The 17,493-nt window shown below is 44.1% G+C and overlaps 3 protein-coding genes and 1 long non-coding RNA gene across 4 annotated transcripts; 2 read left to right on the top strand and 2 right to left on the bottom strand.

Moving 5' to 3' along the window:
- Positions 1–157: 157 nt before the first annotated feature.
- On the bottom strand, positions 158–1,082 carry LOC125005133. The gene is made up of 3 exons (XR_007112420.1): positions 890–1,082; positions 454–533; positions 158–327 (listed from the first exon to the last, which is right to left on the bottom strand). It is a non-coding gene; the product is annotated as an uncharacterized LOC125005133 (long non-coding RNA).
- atmin (ATM interactor) lies at positions 293–7,706 on the top strand. Its single transcript, XM_047580156.1, has 4 exons — positions 293–574; positions 2,616–2,741; positions 3,611–3,810; positions 3,928–7,706. Exons 1-4 carry the CDS (start codon positions 293–295, stop codon positions 5,723–5,725), a joined length of 2,406 nt encoding a protein of 801 aa, XP_047436112.1. The 3' UTR covers positions 5,726–7,706.
- Positions 7,707–7,773: 67 nt separating this feature from the next.
- On the bottom strand, positions 7,774–10,339 carry LOC125005132. Its single transcript, XM_047580159.1, has 2 exons — positions 9,979–10,339; positions 7,774–9,635 (listed from the first exon to the last, which is right to left on the bottom strand). Exons 1-2 carry the CDS (start codon positions 10,129–10,131, stop codon positions 8,781–8,783), a joined length of 1,008 nt encoding a protein of 335 aa, XP_047436115.1. The 5' UTR covers positions 10,132–10,339; the 3' UTR covers positions 7,774–8,780.
- Positions 10,340–10,707: 368 nt separating this feature from the next.
- LOC125005130 (protein phosphatase 1 regulatory subunit 3E) lies at positions 10,708–15,537 on the top strand. The gene has a single exon (XM_047580157.1). The coding sequence runs from the start codon at positions 10,827–10,829 to the stop codon at positions 12,048–12,050; it is 1,224 nt and encodes a 407-aa protein (XP_047436113.1). The 5' UTR covers positions 10,708–10,826; the 3' UTR covers positions 12,051–15,537.
- The last annotated feature ends 1,956 nt before the right edge of the window (positions 15,538–17,493 follow it).

The following is a 17,493-nucleotide window of genomic DNA, read 5'->3' as shown; positions in this document are numbered from 1 at the left end:
GTTTTCAATTGGCTTTATCATTAACATTTTAATAAGACAAGTTAATATGACAAGTTTTGGCATATATATACTGTTTTTTGTTTGTTTGTTTACCAATGCATGATCGAAGATTTAAATAAATGTGTAGTTTGTAAATACATTGTGGGTTCTAGCAGCACAAATTTCAAACTTTTATTTTGTAAAACGGAAGTATGAACGCATCCTGGATGTGACGTAGGCGCAGCTTTTCCCAGCCTTCAGTGAGTGGGAGCCTGTCAGTCAAAGCGGAGGGACGGTATGCCTCTGTTCATTCATGCTGCCCGGGCTATTCGCCAAACACAGGACGGACTGTCAACACAGAAACATGGCTGCCTCTTCAACAGGCAAGGCGCAGAACAGAGATAACGTCACCACAGCAAGCCCCAAATGTCATGAGGACTCTTTGTCGCAGTCTCGGGAAATAATAAAACCCACCATCGTGGAGCTGACCAAAGAAGTGAGGACGAACATCCTCTGCACCGTGGAAGGATGTGGCAAGATTCTGCCAAACACACCTGCATTGAACATGCATCTCGTTAAATCGCACAGAATCAAGGTAATCTCTAACTCAGCCCAGTTATTTCTGTGGGTGACCAGTGCAGCCAACTGCAATGCTAACTTGGCTAACACAGTTTGGGGAAATCGGAAATGCCAAGTCATGTATAACTTAGGGTTAGCTTACCCATAGGGTAGTGGTGATGTTTGGAAAACAAGTCAACGCGTTGTAGTTGACGTTTGGCAAAGGTTTCCTTGGTTTCGTGTTGCTAACGTTTACATGTGTCATTTTACAAATAGCGAGTTAGCTAAACTGCAGTTAGCCACTTGTGCTGTCAATAAATGATTTTGATGACGTGATAATCGATGTATGCACCGTCACTGGCAATTTTAGTGGACCACATCAACGCCATTGATTCCTAGAGTCCGCTTGGTTGGTACAGTGGAGGCAGTCACGGCATTTACCCCTGGCCCTGGTCCTTCTGTCCTCATTGAACTGGGCTTTTTCGTGGGAGGTAGTAATTCACCGTCTCCCCCTCCTTGAATGAAGTTCTTTGCTGGGAAAGGCTGCCTTTGTCCTGCAACAGACTAAGCTGTTTGTCTCAAACAGGTGAATGTTGGAATTTAAATGAGCTCTTAAAAGTGGTCCAACCAGAAGAAGCTTGATACAACCTTTAGTTTTGCTGTATAAATCTGAGGTACAGTCAGGCAGATTCCAAAGCAACATTTTTGAGTGTTGAATTTTACTCTGGTAATATTAGTACACTCAAACCGGTAAAATGTACTGAAAACTTGTGCTGGCTTCTTGTTCAGTGCAGTCATGTCAGTCACTCTGACAGTAATGTCAAAATCAGGTCCCAGTGTTTTTGTATGTTCTACGTCATATGCTACACTTCCATTGTAGGTTGTTCTTTTAAGGGGGTTGAAATAGAGAGAAAAGGAAACAAGCAGCAGTGAGATTCTTTGAGCAAAAAAAAAAAGGACAGACTGAGTGTGTTATTCTTAATCCACAGCTTTGTGAAACTTCTGTTGGGGTGGTTATGACATTCTGGTTGACACGATGACAAAGTGCTTAAATGCAGTGATTCCTCTCACTCTGCCTTCTTCTGCATCATTCATCGAGTCAGACAGAGTGTTCCATTGATATAACGGCCACTTTAACGCTGCCATACATTTGCTGCATCAACGCACATTAGTAACACATACTGTATTTACAGGTCAGGGCTTTGAGTTTTCTGTCCATATCAATTCCACGAGCTGCGAAGAGAAGCAGCGTTTAGAGACCACCACGCTTATTTATCAGTGTGTTCTAAGTGAATGTCATCAGCTGGCTGTGGGTTGGCCCTGCTTTAGCACCTGCGGTGAATCTCTTTGAACTATAGCCAGTTACTTGCCCAATGACAAATAATGTCTTGATGTGACTCAGGCTCCGGCCTACGACCATATGTTGAAGCTGAAGCAAATAGGAAGAGCTTCCATTCTTTCCAAATTTGTCATTTCGTGCAAACTGCTTGTGATAAAGCAGACGTGATTTGCCAGCTTTGGCCGTTCCCCTACAGCCTTACAGCAAATGGAGGTGACCTTGACTGCTGGAAGACCACAGTCTAAACGGCTCTTGAACAATGTAATGGTATTGTTTTTTTATTTCATCCAACACTCAGTGCAGATACTCTTTTCTGGAATAAGTTACATGTTATTCATCATTCAAAATAAGAAATAATATAAAAATGTTAAGCCAGCGAGAGCAGCAGTTGTACAGTTAAACCCGTGTGCTGCCAAACACCTGAATGTCATGTTCAGCTGTGGAAAGCAGAGTCTGTTGTGTGTGTACTAGAGTGTGTAGAGCTCTATAGTGTGTTGCATATAATTATACCCTTTATGCAGTTTTACATGCACTGGCTAAAAAAAGCACTGCAATGTTGTGTCCTAATGATACATCTTCAGTGGATGGCACATGCAGCAGATGGGGCCTGTACAGTTGTCAGGTCCTAGATAGAGGGTGGTATGTTTATGGAATTTATCTTGAACTGTGGTTACGATTACGAGCCAGTCATCTAAAATGTTAATATTCTGCTTTCTCGTTTTTTTTTTTTTTTTTTCAGGATGGTATTGTCAATCCCACAGTCAGAAAGGACATGAAGGGCGCCCAGAAGCTTTACTGCTGTCCCATTGAAGGGTGTCCCAGGGGACCTAACAGACCCTTCTCCCAATTCTCACTGGTTAAGCAAGTAAGCATTTCTCCATTGATGTTTAAAGATGTATTTGCAATTAATAAAATACATTTTAAGTAAGGGTGCATGACCACCGTTTTTGTCTGACCTAGCAGAAGTACTTTTATTTGTGTGCTTGCAGGAGTACTGACATGAGTATCTCAACAATGAGGTGTTGAACGAATGTGAGATATGTGGGGGGAAAGAAACATTAGACATTAGATTGCTGGTGCTGACCTTCGCTTTACTGTGATAACTGTGATCGTTGTTCATTGATGGCTTCCCCCTCTCACTGTAAATGCTGATAGAAATAGTTGCCTGCAGGTAATGAAGCTAATGGAGTTTTTAAAGGGAGAAGCGTTCGAGACTTTAAGCATTTTCGGTCGTGTTTGGATAAGAGTCGTTTTGAGAATATGAGTTCAAGTGCAGGAGCGCAGCGTCATGGATACTAGTATTGTTATCGTGCATAGCTACTTCTAAGCCTTTACCAGGCTGGCACCAAGCTTAGACCCACCGCAGCACAATATGGGTGTTTCCGAGCCTTTAAATCAAAAGCACTGTCAGCTTCAAAACAGTATTTTAATCCCACTTCACATACGGTGATGACACAAGCGTTTTTTTCCTCCTATAATTACAGGCATTTCTTCTCTTTTCTGTAGAACTGATGGCTTCAAAACAGTGGGCAAACTGCTCTCCCTTCTATACTTTGCCAAAATTATACTATAGATTGTAATTGTGCTTGAATCATTAGACCAAAAATGGATGTTGTTTTGCTTTTAAGTCTTTGAATTTTTATATTGTTTAGTCATTTAAAAACTCTACATTTCTAACATGCTGCATTTTATAGTTGCTGTCTGCAATACATCTCTTGATCTGTCTCATTGTAGCACTTCATGAAGATGCACGCAGAGAAGAAACATAAATGCTCCAAGTGCAACAATGGCTACAGCACAGAATGGGACCTGAAGAGGCACATAGAAGACTGTGGAAAGACTTACCACTGTACGTGTGGCTGCCCCTATGCTAGCAGAGCTGCTTTGCTCTCGCATATCTACAGGACGGGCCATGAGATTCCCACAGAACACAGGCATGTACATGCATAGTCTAAACAGGATTTTATTAAAATGATGTGTTTCGTTGTAAACGATTAACAAACTTAATTTTGACATTTGTCTTTGTCTTTATCTGGTTTGTATCTTTGCAGAATACCTCCAGTTAAAAAACGAAAGCTGGAGAAACTGATAAGTGGTTCTGAAAAGGATAAGGCCAATGGTTCAGCTTGTCAAATCATGCCTGCTAGTAAAGAGCTGGCAGAGACTGCTCTCCCTCCTGAAACAACGGTTTATATCACAGACTCGGTGAATCAGAACGCTAGCTCTCGTAGGAGCCTTCAGAAGTTGCTCCTACCAAAGCCCAAGATGGCTTTGGTCAGTGTTCCGGTGATGCAGCTGGCCCATCTGCCCGTCCTCCTCCCGTCTACAGAGAGCGGCGCTCTGAGGTCGGTAGTGCTCGCAGTAGACAGCCAAGGTTCCGTCAGCACCCTTCAGCTGTTGCCTCAAGCCACGGGAGCAGTGGTCCCTCAAATTGATGCGAAAAGTTTGGGTTTCAAGGACAGCATGGCAACTTCCCGCTCTAGCTTGGGGCCCATTAGCACGGGAGTTCAGGTCAGTCTGGATCCTACGGGTCCAGAGGACTCGGCCGGCGGCATGGGAGGACAGCGGGGAAGGAGCACCTCCACAAATATTCAGACAGACAAATCGTACTTGTCAAAAATGCCCACAGGAGTAGGAGTCGGGGAGGGAATGGGCTTGTGCTCCATGGGCGAGTCCTCAGTGTCGTCCTGCTCCCAGACAGACATCAGCGTGAGTGCCCAAGTCCTCCTGCCAGTCAGTGTTGAAACCCAGACATTCTTCTCCCGCGCAAAAGCGACATCCTCCATCGGAGCTCAGACAGACAGTCAGTGCCTGAGCCAAATTCCTTGCTCCTCCTCCTCCTCCTCCTCCTCTGTGCTGCCGTTCAAAACCAGGCAGACACAGACACGATTTGCCACGCCACAATCAGAGGACAAAGTTCAGCACCAGGCGATCATGTGCTCTGACCTATTTGGCAACGACTCCCTCAGTGTTTCTACCCAGACAGCTCTGGACATGGACGACACCCTCAGTGGTGCTGAAAGCAGTATATATGAGGACTCGAAATCCGTGGGTGGCATGTGTTTTGGGGTTCAGACGCATGAGCTCGGCACAAACAACATGGTGGACAACCAGACCCAAACAATGACATTGTTAAGCGACCTAGAAAACATTCTGTCCGACAGCATGTCGAGCCACCCGGTGCTCGCGGAGTCTTCTGCCGGCTGTGGGTCAGGCCTCGGCTCCGTTCAGGAGCAACACAATGGTATAGACTTTGACTTTGAAGAGTTTCTCAATGCCGTGCACATCCAGACACAGACAGAGGAGAGTGAGCTGGGAGGACTAGGAGGCGACACGCCGCTGGAGTCTCTGGACAATCAGACCCAGACGGACTTCCTCCTGATGGACGAACTGGACCAAAGCGAGGGACCAATTCGAACGCAAGCCAGCGACCTGGAGCTTTTTGACACCCAAACTCAGACTGACCTCAATTTCCTGCTGAACGCTGGAAGCCACATGCCCCTGAGCAGCATACTGCGACATTCGAGCTTTTCCATGAGCACGGAATCCTCAGACACAGAAACGCAGACCGACATGCCTTCGTTCGGCACCGGGCTCTCCTCCCAGACACCTGTCAGTCAGGGCGAGCAGGCGAGGCTCCTGAACAGCACCGAGACGCAAACTGTGACCAGCCAGGCAGAAGGCCTGGGGCACCTCTTCCTGACCAGCAACGAAACACAAACTGTCATGGATGACTTCTTGTCGGCGGACCTGGCGTGGAATATGGAGTCCCATTTCAGTTCAGTGGAAACCCAGACATGCGAGGAGCTTTGTGCACTCTTTCAGCACCCAGAGAAACCCAACAGCTGAAGCCCTCCCAGCGAGGCTTCCTAAACCTCTGCAGTCCAGTTTCAGATATCTGCCTCTCCCTATAAGAGGAGTGTACGCTGTCCTCCGGCGGTCTTAGCAGTAAGAAGTCTGCAAAAATGTTTCGACCATTCCTTTGGGGGGTGTCATGTCCAGAGCCTTTCCAGGTGTATATCCTGACAGCTTTGCTGCACTTTATTAGCTCGGTAGACGTGATTTATCAGCCCCTGTAAAAGTTTACATATTTATTTGCACATAAAGTAACGTAGTTGTTTCAGTTGCCAGTTTCTTGTATACTTCAGCGCATAACCACTGTGACCGGTTTACACAGTTTGATCTTACTTGGAGTTTCTGTATGTTCATAAATGTTAGATCTGCACTTAAAAGGGAGGACATCTTTACCTGTATGCGGCTGTCATGGAGGTTATCGGCTGTGCAGCATACAACGGTGTACACTTACTTTACGTACGTCTGAAAAAGTGCACGAAGCCTCCACGTGGTCAGCAGCACAGCAACGTAAAATAACAAATCTGCGCTTGTGCATCTGATTGCTGTTCTTTTCATTGTTGCCTTATCAGCAGCAACACGACAACAAACTCTGTGCTTTGTAGCCAGCCATAGTGTGACCAGTTGCAGGTGGCTTTGTTTTCCCCGAACACAAAGCCTTCCAAGGACCAAGGCACGGAACAAGCCACTGCTGGTGGGATGCATCTCTGAAATATACTGAAATATACGTATGTGGCACAAGAAAAAAAAATGTACATGTTCATGTTTGTCATCTTTAAGTGAAATGTGATTGTGAAGTATGATGTTGTGTAAACTATTTAGTGTCTGGGCTTCTGTAGCTAGGCAGTCAGTTTAAGGCAGGAAACAGACGAGACTGTCACCGTCTTTGACTTATTCATTAGCTGTGTGTAAGTCTATACAGTAGCCCTACTCCATGCTGAAGTAGTGATCCTGCACACAAACATAGAGGATTAAAGCTAGGATTAGCACACTTGGTGTGTGTCTTCACCACCTGGTTTTGACTGAAATAAATATCAGACTTTCCATATTTAAAATATTTGGACATTTGGGTACAGTATTTTATTTTTTATTTTTTTCTCTGAGTTTTTAATTTGATTGATTTTGATTGTGTTGTTGTTCTACTGTTGGACCCGGTTACCTCACAGGCACCCACATATAGACTGTGTCCTTCCAGGAAACACAGAACTATAGGCCTTCTTTATTTGTTCATTTTAGTTACTTTGGTGCCTTAACCCAGATATTAACTTGCGTTCTGTTACACATAATTTGCTGCTTTAGAAAAATTAGCATATTTATGCCCCAGTATGGTTTAGAAAGAACTCGGAGTCCTTTTGGCCTTGGTCTGCATGTTTAATCCAGTTGATGTTTTCATCATGGTCGCATGAGATATCGGGATGCCCTTTACTTGCTCTAAATCGTTCTTATGAAAGGATTAGTTGTCTTATACAGAAAACTATGGCTATACAGCATGTTACTGGAGAGAATAACTTTGATTCCATCTCAATATTTTCATGGACGGGCAGTTAATACTGTCGCAGTTCAGAGATATTTGTCAGAACTGAAGAATGTACAGGTCATGAAACTGTCCAAGTGTAACATGCTTTATTTTTTGCACCGTATCCACCGTATTTATGGAACATTTCTGTGTTGTTGTTGTTTTCAAATCTCTACTTCTAGTTCAGATACAGCATAGTTCATATAGCACACATAGCTCCCTCCAGGTTTTAGTAGGATGGAGAAATGCCTTGCTAAAAACAGAACTACGTGTCCGTTACAGTGCTTTATTTTCTCCCTGTAGGGAGCGCATGCCGATATTTTTCCAGCACAAAGCTTTTTTTTTTTTATTATTATTACTTTTTTTTTTTTTGGTTGTTGCCTGTATGTGTAGAGTTAATGGCTGCCTTGAATAATTGTTAAAGCTACACTACATATGCAGTTAATAAACTGCTAAAAGTTGGATATTGTTGTCTTTGTCGTTTACTTTACATCAAAGGTAGAAGAGAAAAGAGGGGGAGAGGGGAAAAAAATGCACAAACAAGTTACACAAATGATGCACGTTAAGAGTCCATGGGTTTATTCTCTTGTGCCAGTGCTAAAAGTTGAATTAATGAGCAGTTTGATATAGTTGCATGAAAAAAAAAGTTCTTATTGTTTAAATTGTACCACTCTCACGCAGTATTAACATATGTTAAATTCTTTAAGCCATTTTCAAGTGAGATTATTTTACATGCAGGTAAGTCACATGGCACATTTATCAGTGACGAGCCATAACATTAAAACCACTGACGACTGAAGTAAATAACATTGATCATCTGGTTACAATGCGATGTTCTGCTGGTTGTCATTTTGATACGTACATCCACCTGAACGTTTTTGCTGACCAGGCCCCAACACTGACGCCCCGGCAGCCTTCGCACGCAGGACAATGTGGCCTACTGCACCACAAAATTGCTTAGGAACAGTTCAAAAGACATTTCAAATAACCTAAGGTGATGACCTAGTCTTGCAAACTGATAAGAGTGTGTGGGATCAACTGGAGCACCACAGGACACACTCCTCAATGTTTAAATTCTATGGCTGATATCTGCATTTTTTCCGTTTGGTAGACTTGCAGTACAACGTTCTGAGAGAGCTGTGGTTTGCAGGTGAAATGTAAAGAACAAAAGGCATGAGGGAGCGACAGAGCCATACTTCCTAGGGGAGTTGGACCATTGCTAGGTAACAACACCAGCTACAAAAGCACTTGTGGGAACTGGTCAGAACAAAATAAACATCGGTATAATTAATGCAGAGCTTAACATCTCGATCTTATTATGATTTGGTCTTTTATCAACACACAGCATATGTTGAATTGAGGTGTATGCATAACTATTTTTTTTTGAAAACTGTACAATGGAGTGACGCTGAGGTATATGTTGCATAAAATAAGACGCATCTCTGCGCTTGAACCTGAGAATATAAAATGACTGCACATTTGAATGTTTCCTGGTATCATTTATTTCACAGGCCGTACTCAGCCTTAAAGCTTATCTTAAGAAAACAGGCAGCTGGGGTGCATATATGTTTGACCGATTGTCTGTTCCAGTCTCTTGCCCAGCGAGTAGCTAGTGCGGTGAAGGCTGTCAGGCTTGGGAGACGTAGCTACTTGATATCTCTTTGGGACAGATACACTTACAGCGGAGAACAAGTGGGGGTTATGTTGACATGTCTGGTACTTGGAAGTCAAAGCTGCAGGGTTAGAGGGAAGGTCCAAGTAAGAAACGGTGTCCAGTCTTGTTCCTCTCCCTCCACTCTTCTTGTCTAACATGAAATAGTATTCACGTGAATTTTCTCCTTCTGAAGCCTTCTTGCCTCTGCACAGCTGGCCACCACCCTTGGGGTTCATGCGTGGCGATTTGATGGGTGGTAGAAATGTAAAGTTTTGAATGGGAATCGCTGTGTTATTGGGCCTGTGACTGGGTTTCTGAGGATGAGTGGCCTTGTTCTCAAACACGGAAATTTTTGTACACGCATGGCGAGGCTGCAAAGGAGTCTCTCTAGACCTCCCTTCCACATTTAACTTTTCTTCAAAGAAGGGATGTGCTGTGTTTCTATGCAGGGCATTGAGGACGGGCCCTTCTGTTGCATCTGACTTCTGAGCGGCCGTAGCGGCCTCACTCCAAGCTCCCGGCTGCTGGTTTAATGACGTAGATTTCTTAAAGTCATGCAGGCCCACGTGAGACTCGCAGAGCTGTGCTGCAATACTGACTGAACCGTCGCCATGAGAAGGTGTGGGGTCTACAGGGGAAAGTGTCGTCCCCCCTGGATCCGTATGCTTCGGTTTCCTGCATTGCCTCTGACTCGAAAATATGCAGCTGAGTGGAGCAACTCTTGCCCAACCACAAACCTGTTGCAAAACCAAATTCAGAATTAAAACACGACAGCGTTATAACATGGAATCATGCACTCAAAATCACAAAAATAGACCAGGAGTGTTAAAGCATGAAGTCACAGGTGTAATTAGTAACATGTTGGATGATAGTATTCCACTACTACAAATAAGGGTAGTTTTTATTTCACAAAGCTAAACTAAAAACATGTATATGAAAATGCATTGTATGCAACTTCCCCTAGTGACTCCAGATCAGTAAACAGAAAAAAACAAAACAAAAAACAAATCTAGAATCTATATGTACAACTGGTGCACCGTTTTTGACTTAACAGATCGAGACAGATATTAATTCACTTACTGATTCTTCCAAACCCGAGTAACAATGAAACTCATGTGGCTCCTTTTCATTCAGGAGGATCTCCTCGCTGATATCTAGAAGCGCATCAACGTGGTCCCTGTCCGGTGTCCTGTAAGACTCTAAAAGTGCGTCCTCCTGCGGTGGAAGCTCCATGTCTCCTCCCAAACGGTCCACCTTGCATTATTCCCACATCACAAATCTGGATTCATGAAAAAATAAAGCTGCTGCTCTCTGTTGGCTTTCTTTCTGGTTCACGGAGTTTTCCTAAACAGAGCAAGCTGACCAAGTGAATGCCTTTAGAGGCGAGCTGTGACGCGGTCGTCATGGTAACCGGTAAAAGCTGCACGGGGAGGGCGTGACGTAGCGAGAAGGGGAGGGGATGGATGCGCAGACTGCTGAGGATATAGGAGGGACCGGCACTGTGTCTGTCTCTGTTACGTAATAGTTTAATTCATCCTTTTTTTATTATCAAGAGATACGCACAGAAATGAGAAATACTACACTAAAAAGAAATCAACTTTATCAGCGGAAGCTGTCAGCAGGTTTAACTGTAAACCTAAAACTTCACCGTGCCCAGGGCAGAATGCAGTTCTACTGTTTTAAAATGTTATTGTTTGTGTTTATAGGGCTACACTGGGAGGCGTTTAGAACCAAAGGCCTGATTTGAAAACGGGGAAGTAACGCTGTTTGAACCCTGTGAAGGAGGAAACCATTTTGGTTAGGTGCTATGCTCACTTCTGCACGTAGCACAAACCCACAGTATACGTCAAACCCTTCCTCATACAAGTCAGCTGTGCTGTGAGAGGACGCGACAGGCATGTTCATCATGTTATGGGAGCGGGCCGTGTATGCAGCGGAGAGGAAGGCGATCTCTTTTTGTCTCTTCTTTTCCGTTTTTCATTGAATTAACATCCGAGCAGATATCACGTTTTAAGGCGATCCATCTCCAGGAGCAAACTCGTACTTTGCTGCCTAACAAAAACGGCCTGGTTTATTGGCCCGGGACCGCAGAGTGTCGGCCTGTGACGCAACCGGAGCACCTATCCGCGAGAGGGACACTGACACCTGACTGCTGCGTTTCCCGACTCGCCGGCGTTTATCATCACGACCAGCACTCGGGCTCTGCAGTGCAGGCACTGTTGCGTTTTATGGAAGCAGAGTCTGAGCAACCTGTCGTGGACATGCTGCCCCCAAAGAACTGCCTGCCCAGGAACTACAGCTGCATAGCCGGGCTGTTCGGGAGCCTGGCTGCAGCGAACCCGAGACTTGATGATGGAGAAGATTTTGACCTGGTGAACGGTACGTGCGAGCCCATCGAGAGCCCGGTGGTGGACGAGAGACCGCGGGGCAGAGAGGTCTCCTTGAAGCCGACACAGAGCCCGAATCTGCGTCGGAGGTGCAAGTCGCTGCCTACACCCATAGAGCGGGCAAAGTTAGAGGTCTCCCGCAGCAGAAGTCCGACCAGTCAGAAGAAGGTCCGGTTCGCGGACTCACTGGGCTTGGAACTCATTTCAGTGAAGCACTTCGATGATACAGATGTTCCAGAGGTGCCGGAGCGCATATTGGCAAAACTGCCCAAAGGACCCCTTCCCCTCAATCATTTGGACACAAAATTCCCCCGGGCTCCTTCACAGTCTGTGTTCATGGAGTTGCAGTTCACCAACCCAGGCACATTACCCGGCTTTGATCAGAAAGTGAGGGAGGTGAAAGTCCTGCTGGAGAGCGTGGAGGCGGACGAATTCAGCCTCTCCGGGTTTGTGCGCGTGTTGAATCTGGCTTTTGAAAAGAGCGTCTCCCTGCGGTACTCCTTAAACAACTGGATAACATTTATGGACAGTTTGGCATCCTATGTCCCCGACTCAAGCGACGGCGCCACCGACAGGTTCTGTTTCAAGATCGTCATGCCTACCTACTTGGACAACGGAGGCACGCTGCAGTTTGCAATAAAATACTGTGTCGGAGGGCTGGAATTCTGGGACAATAATAATGGGAACAATTACAAAGTGCGGCGTCACAGGTTCAAGATGTCTCCGCCGCGGGAATGGGAGAATGGATGGATTCACTTCATCTGAGCTCTGCGGTGGCACTCTTGTGCGTAACCGGTTTCCGGATAGGTTATTCATGACTGTAGCCTGTTCATTCATTTTTAATGAATATTATTATTATTTCCCCGCTGTTGTTACACACATGACCTGACACAGACCCGAACATATTTTCTCACAACATATATTCCCTGCTGTAATAACACATCGCGCGTGTAAAACTACCGTGCAAGCCTGGTATAGGTTCCCGGTGTGGGGATACTGCGAGATATTTTTGCCTTGATGTCAGGGCTCTCTACAGCTGGGTGCCCTTTGGGAGGGCATGTTCACGTTATGTAATGTAATAAACACGTGCCACGAAAAAACGTGCCGGGCCATCCCAACTCCAGGCATCGCGGCCCATTTCAGGGGATCTTGTGAATCTATACGGTGGCACTGTGTTCCGAAAAAAATTGTCAGTTTCGTTTTGCATGCGTGCAAACACAACGTCTCAGTGGGAAGCAGACAGCATCACATCTGGAGTGATGTGGAGTGATGTGGGCTCCGAGGCGGCACACGTCTTACCTAGACAGAAGAGAAATACGAGGAACTATATTTTATTGAACATTTCAATGTGTAATTTCCCGCTTTCATGCCATTAAAATGCCTTATTCTAAGCCATGATGTAGGAAGTTGTACATTGAATGCTGTACAGTACTGCTCAAATAAGACTTGACTAAAATCAAGTTTTAGACATCATCATCAAACAAGGATCCAGGGACACCATAATGAGTTTAAAACAACAGCATCTGCCTCTTAATGCCCTTAATTTGCAGCTGTCTTGCAGCCACCTTTGCTTCATTGATGTAAAAACGATTTAACATGTATCATTTCCAAATTGAAATATCAAAGAGGTCTAGCCAAACACCAGTAAACTAATATCCATATATCTCTAGAAAGAATCTTGAAGCATAGCTGCATAATTCATATACCTCTAAACCATTAAGGCTGTGTTTGTAAAGGCTGAGATTCAAGACGCTCGCATTTTATTGTGATTCATCGTCTTTTCTGAATGGGCATCTCCAACATGGCTGCTGTTCTCATAAAGAAATACAGTGACTATACGAAAGCTTAAATTTACCTCAGAGTACTTGTGGACCTTTTCTTCTCTTCTTCAGGTTAATCGTTGCAGAATAGACTTTATTTTCACAGCAGTTATTTTCTAACTGATACCTTCACACAGAAAATGTATTATTGTACATTTGTCTATTTTAAACACAGTGCTTGCACTGCGTATCTGTGTTTTTCACAGAGGAATTCTGTCTCTAGACAAAGTAGCTATGAACCCCGTCTCTGCTGCTGTAAATGTGCAGTACTACTCGTCATACTGTGTAGGAATAGTGCTGCTCCTCACTCTCCTAACGCATGGTCGAAATGGTTTGAACCACCTCACTGGCTGACATTTACCTTCTCGAATTCCTCCACACCATTTATCCTATTTTTTTAGATGGCACTTTACGTCTACATCTGTATGCTTTTACTGAATTCAGTGGAGAGAAGTCTTCAAAATAAGCTCCAATGCATTTCATGTAGTCCGCCTTTATGGCAAATATGTGTGTCCTAAACGTGTTCACTTAAATGCAGATATTCACCATGCTTCTCCAAAAACTTATAAGACAATATTAGTGTTTGTGTAGAAAGTTTCCGCTCCGACGTCTAGGGGGAACGACAGGCTTGGGCCTTTTAATTCCAGTGCTCTGACTGTAATCTGAGCATCACTTTGGCTTTTGTTTACATCATCCGGGCTTCTGAGGGAAGCGCTCCACTTATTCAGGCTATCAGGTCGGCATGAGGATGGAAACTATTCCTGTAAGCCACTTAGTTTTTGGAGCAGTTCCACTGTGAATCCATCTGTACCTTTAGTCTCGAAATATGACAAGATTTATGTCAGAACTAAAGTGCTATCAACACAAAAGTTAGTTTTGATCAGATGGAAGAAGATCAGCGCTGAGATGATAACAGCCACCGTGCTGTTTAGCTATATCATGCACAGAGCTGCACTTCTCTCGTTTCCTTATTTAAACTTGCTGTGGATACAAAAGGCAGCGCTTACTGTATGAAATGTTGTTAAACCAGTGGGTATATGCAAATTGTCTGCTTTGGTCTATGTAAACGAAGTTCCAGCATCCATGCAGTGCAACCCCAGAAAGCATGAATTATCCGGGCTGAGGTGAATGACGAGGGTACGGAGAGATGCATCAATACCAATTAATCACTGCCAGCACAGTCTGTGATTTTTGACATTTGACTGACGGCTGATCAGATTTTCTCTGGTAGACAACATTTTTGTGTTGAGGTTGTCCGACACAAATAATATTTTTTAGAAATGTTGCCTTTTAAGATGCCACATTCCTGTCACGTTTGCTGACGTTTAGGAGACATGGTTGTATCCCCTGCACTGCTGTTGTTATTGGTGCATCCCTGTCTTCGAGAAGATAAAGGGCTTCTGGTCGGATTAGATTTTCACCTCAGTGTATTCAAAACAGTTTGCATCAGAGCTCACTGGTATATGGATATGTATGTAAATGTCTTAATGTTTCATATTGAATGTCTTCCTATAACTGTTTTGTGTTGTGTGTACTTTGTAGCATTTTAAAAGCAGAACTGTGAGATGGGACTGGTGATCGGTTGGTTGTTATGATCCTGTGACAGTAAAAAAACAAAACAAAAAAAAACAAGCACATTTACTAATAGGTCTCCAGGGCCATTTAAAATATGTTAAAATTGGCAATGCTGATGACATTTTGTCTCAAAATATACAATAAGTTTTTCCTTAAGATCGAACGCAATGTGAACAATGTAACTGAGAGAAATTAGTTTATTGGAAACCCCACATGTGCGTCTGCACATAAACGCTGCCTTACTAAACTGTGGGTTCACTAAAGGACATGTAAGAGAAATGGAAGCTGGCATGTGCTTGTTTGTTGAGATATGAGGTGAGAACATGTGTGGACAGCGATGAGAGACCTGGGCAAAACGGGAAACATTCGATGCACTTTGGTGGTATGTAGCTTTTGGTATGAGCGACTTATGATTGTATGACACTGAGCAAACTCAGTCAAAGCAGATCTGATGCTGTAAGGGTAACAAAAAGGGTGTAGTATATAGATATATATACTGTATATGAAAGCTTCTCTTGTGAACTGCTACTAAACAAAATGTTTTCCATTCTTTGTCATGATGTTCTGCTTTTTTTCTCACATTGTAGAAAGCTAAAATCACTTCTGTCTCATGTAGAACAGTTTTAATGTCACTGATGTTTTTTCTTGATTTGCCGTCTTGTCTGTGAGACTTTTGTTTTACCTGTAGTTCCTATGCAACCGTTTCTTTGTGTTGTAACATCTGCACTGTGAGCTGTCTCCAGTAGATTTGAACCATGTTTGCATGTATGACTAAAAGATACCTTTATTTTTATGTTTAGTTTTTAATGTAACCTGTATTTTATTATAACAACGGACAATAAAGGCGCTGAACCTTCTGTGAGTTCTTTAAGCTCATATTCTTCCAGTGCAATCTCTGAAAACGAGCCTTTATTTAACGTAGCTGTTGCATTTGTGCCGTGTGAGGCTGCCGAGCTGTGAATGTGTGGGCTAAGTGGTCAGCTGAGCCCCTGCTTGCACCCCCCACCCCCCTCCCATTCATAAAGCAGCACTGCAGTGGGATGGAGCCATCGCCATTGTAGACATGGCTGTGGACGCGTCCTTGAATCGATTGCAGTCTGACGCCACACCCCCTCCGTCTGAAAAGGGGAGGGGTTGTAGCCTGAAGCAGGAGAAATTGCAGCAAGACTTGGGCAAAGACACAATGAGCAGCATGCAGAGACCTAATGGGAATGTTCTACCTCTAATGTTTTGGAATTTTGGTTAAGTCCCCTTTAGACGTATGGCACGGGATGAACAAAAACTGCATCTATTTTATTTTTGACAAAGTTAATGCAGCTGTTTTAAAGCTTTGCGGTCCACAATCTTAAGAACATTGTAACATCCCCACAGTCTAGTATATGATGACTGATGATCATGTTTGCATAAAGCCTATTAGCTGAATCGTTGTATTTCTACGAGACGTTTTGCTGTTTGCTGTTAAGTAGTGGGGTTAATGGATATCAAATGGCAATCAATCTACTACTCTTTCATTTCTAATAACAAAAGCAGTATTCTCTTTAAATTGTAATCCATATGCAAGAAGCAAGAAATTAAATAACGCCCCAGAGTGCATCGACAAAGAGTCTCCAGAGTGCATCAACCAAGCCTCCAACTCGTTCATTAAAGGCATTAAATGGGAGTTTCAGCATAGATAGTGCGTGGACTCTATGTACATGTATACGTGGGTGGTGCATTCAGGGGGGAGTTTGTGTCACGATCAGAACACGATCCTGCTTAATCTTCATGTTAACCCTGACAGAGTGATGACTGATCCGTGTCGGCTCCCGGTCAAAGGAAGTTAGGAAGCTGAACTTTGCTTACTTGCTCATGTCGAGGGCCTCCTGACAGCTCGGAGCAGCTCTGTGCACCAGCTCAGTGTGCTTCCATATGGCCGGTCAATAAAAACCTGCTGTGAGACTCCACTTTAATTCTGTGTTCAGAGCTACTCAGCAGCTTGTTCCAAGCGGACAATCACGTAATTCCCCAGAACACAGATAAATGTAGATTCAAACATCCAAGCATCAGCAAGTGATGAGGCAGGGAATTAAGAAGTGCTCTGTTTGATTTGATGCTGCCTTCGACTATTTGGAAGATGCATTAGACACAGTATATTAACATCGGCAAGTCATTTCACGGCAAAGTTTTGGCACTGATGTAGTTCCAGCCACTCGCAGGAAAAAAACAAAAACAACAAAACAGCATGTGTATCACCAAAGTGCACGCGGTGTTGGCTGTGTAATTACCAAGCAGTGGTAATCAGGCAACATCGTCATGCTGTGTAACAACAGCCGCTTGCATAACTGCTGTGATCATGTGATGATGACGCTCTGATCATCATTCTCTCCCTCGGGCCTCTGACTTTATTAGACTGCCGCCACGAACCCACAGCCATTTTCATGCCACCTGCGCAGCTTCTCTCACCTCATGCAGAACGTGCCCTTTGGCTATAATAGCGGCGCTGCTTTCATGGTTTTCAGTTGGAATCATTTCTATTTATATGAAGCATGCAGAAAAATATGGTGATAAGATCATGACTCAGCAGCAGCCAGAGCTGCAGCACAGGGTGCAGCTATAACCCCGTCTCTGTGAGCACTGCACCTGAATAATTCATTGGACAAATGATCTTTTACTACCGTGGAAAATTCATTATGTTGTTTTGAACACTTCTAGCTAAGATGGCATTACTTTTCCCTTGACCACAGCTGTCCTGTTTCCATCCCTCCGCTTTTCCAGCATGTTGACGAGCCGTTGTTTTTGACCCAAGACTTCTTTTTTTTTTCCCATTTTTTGTT

The sequence above is a fragment of the Mugil cephalus genome, chromosome 3, assembly GCF_022458985.1.
Source record: "Mugil cephalus isolate CIBA_MC_2020 chromosome 3, CIBA_Mcephalus_1.1, whole genome shotgun sequence".
NCBI classification, from domain to species: Eukaryota; Metazoa; Chordata; class Actinopteri; order Mugiliformes; family Mugilidae; genus Mugil; species Mugil cephalus.
This window is presented reverse-complemented; position numbering and strand designations above follow the sequence as displayed.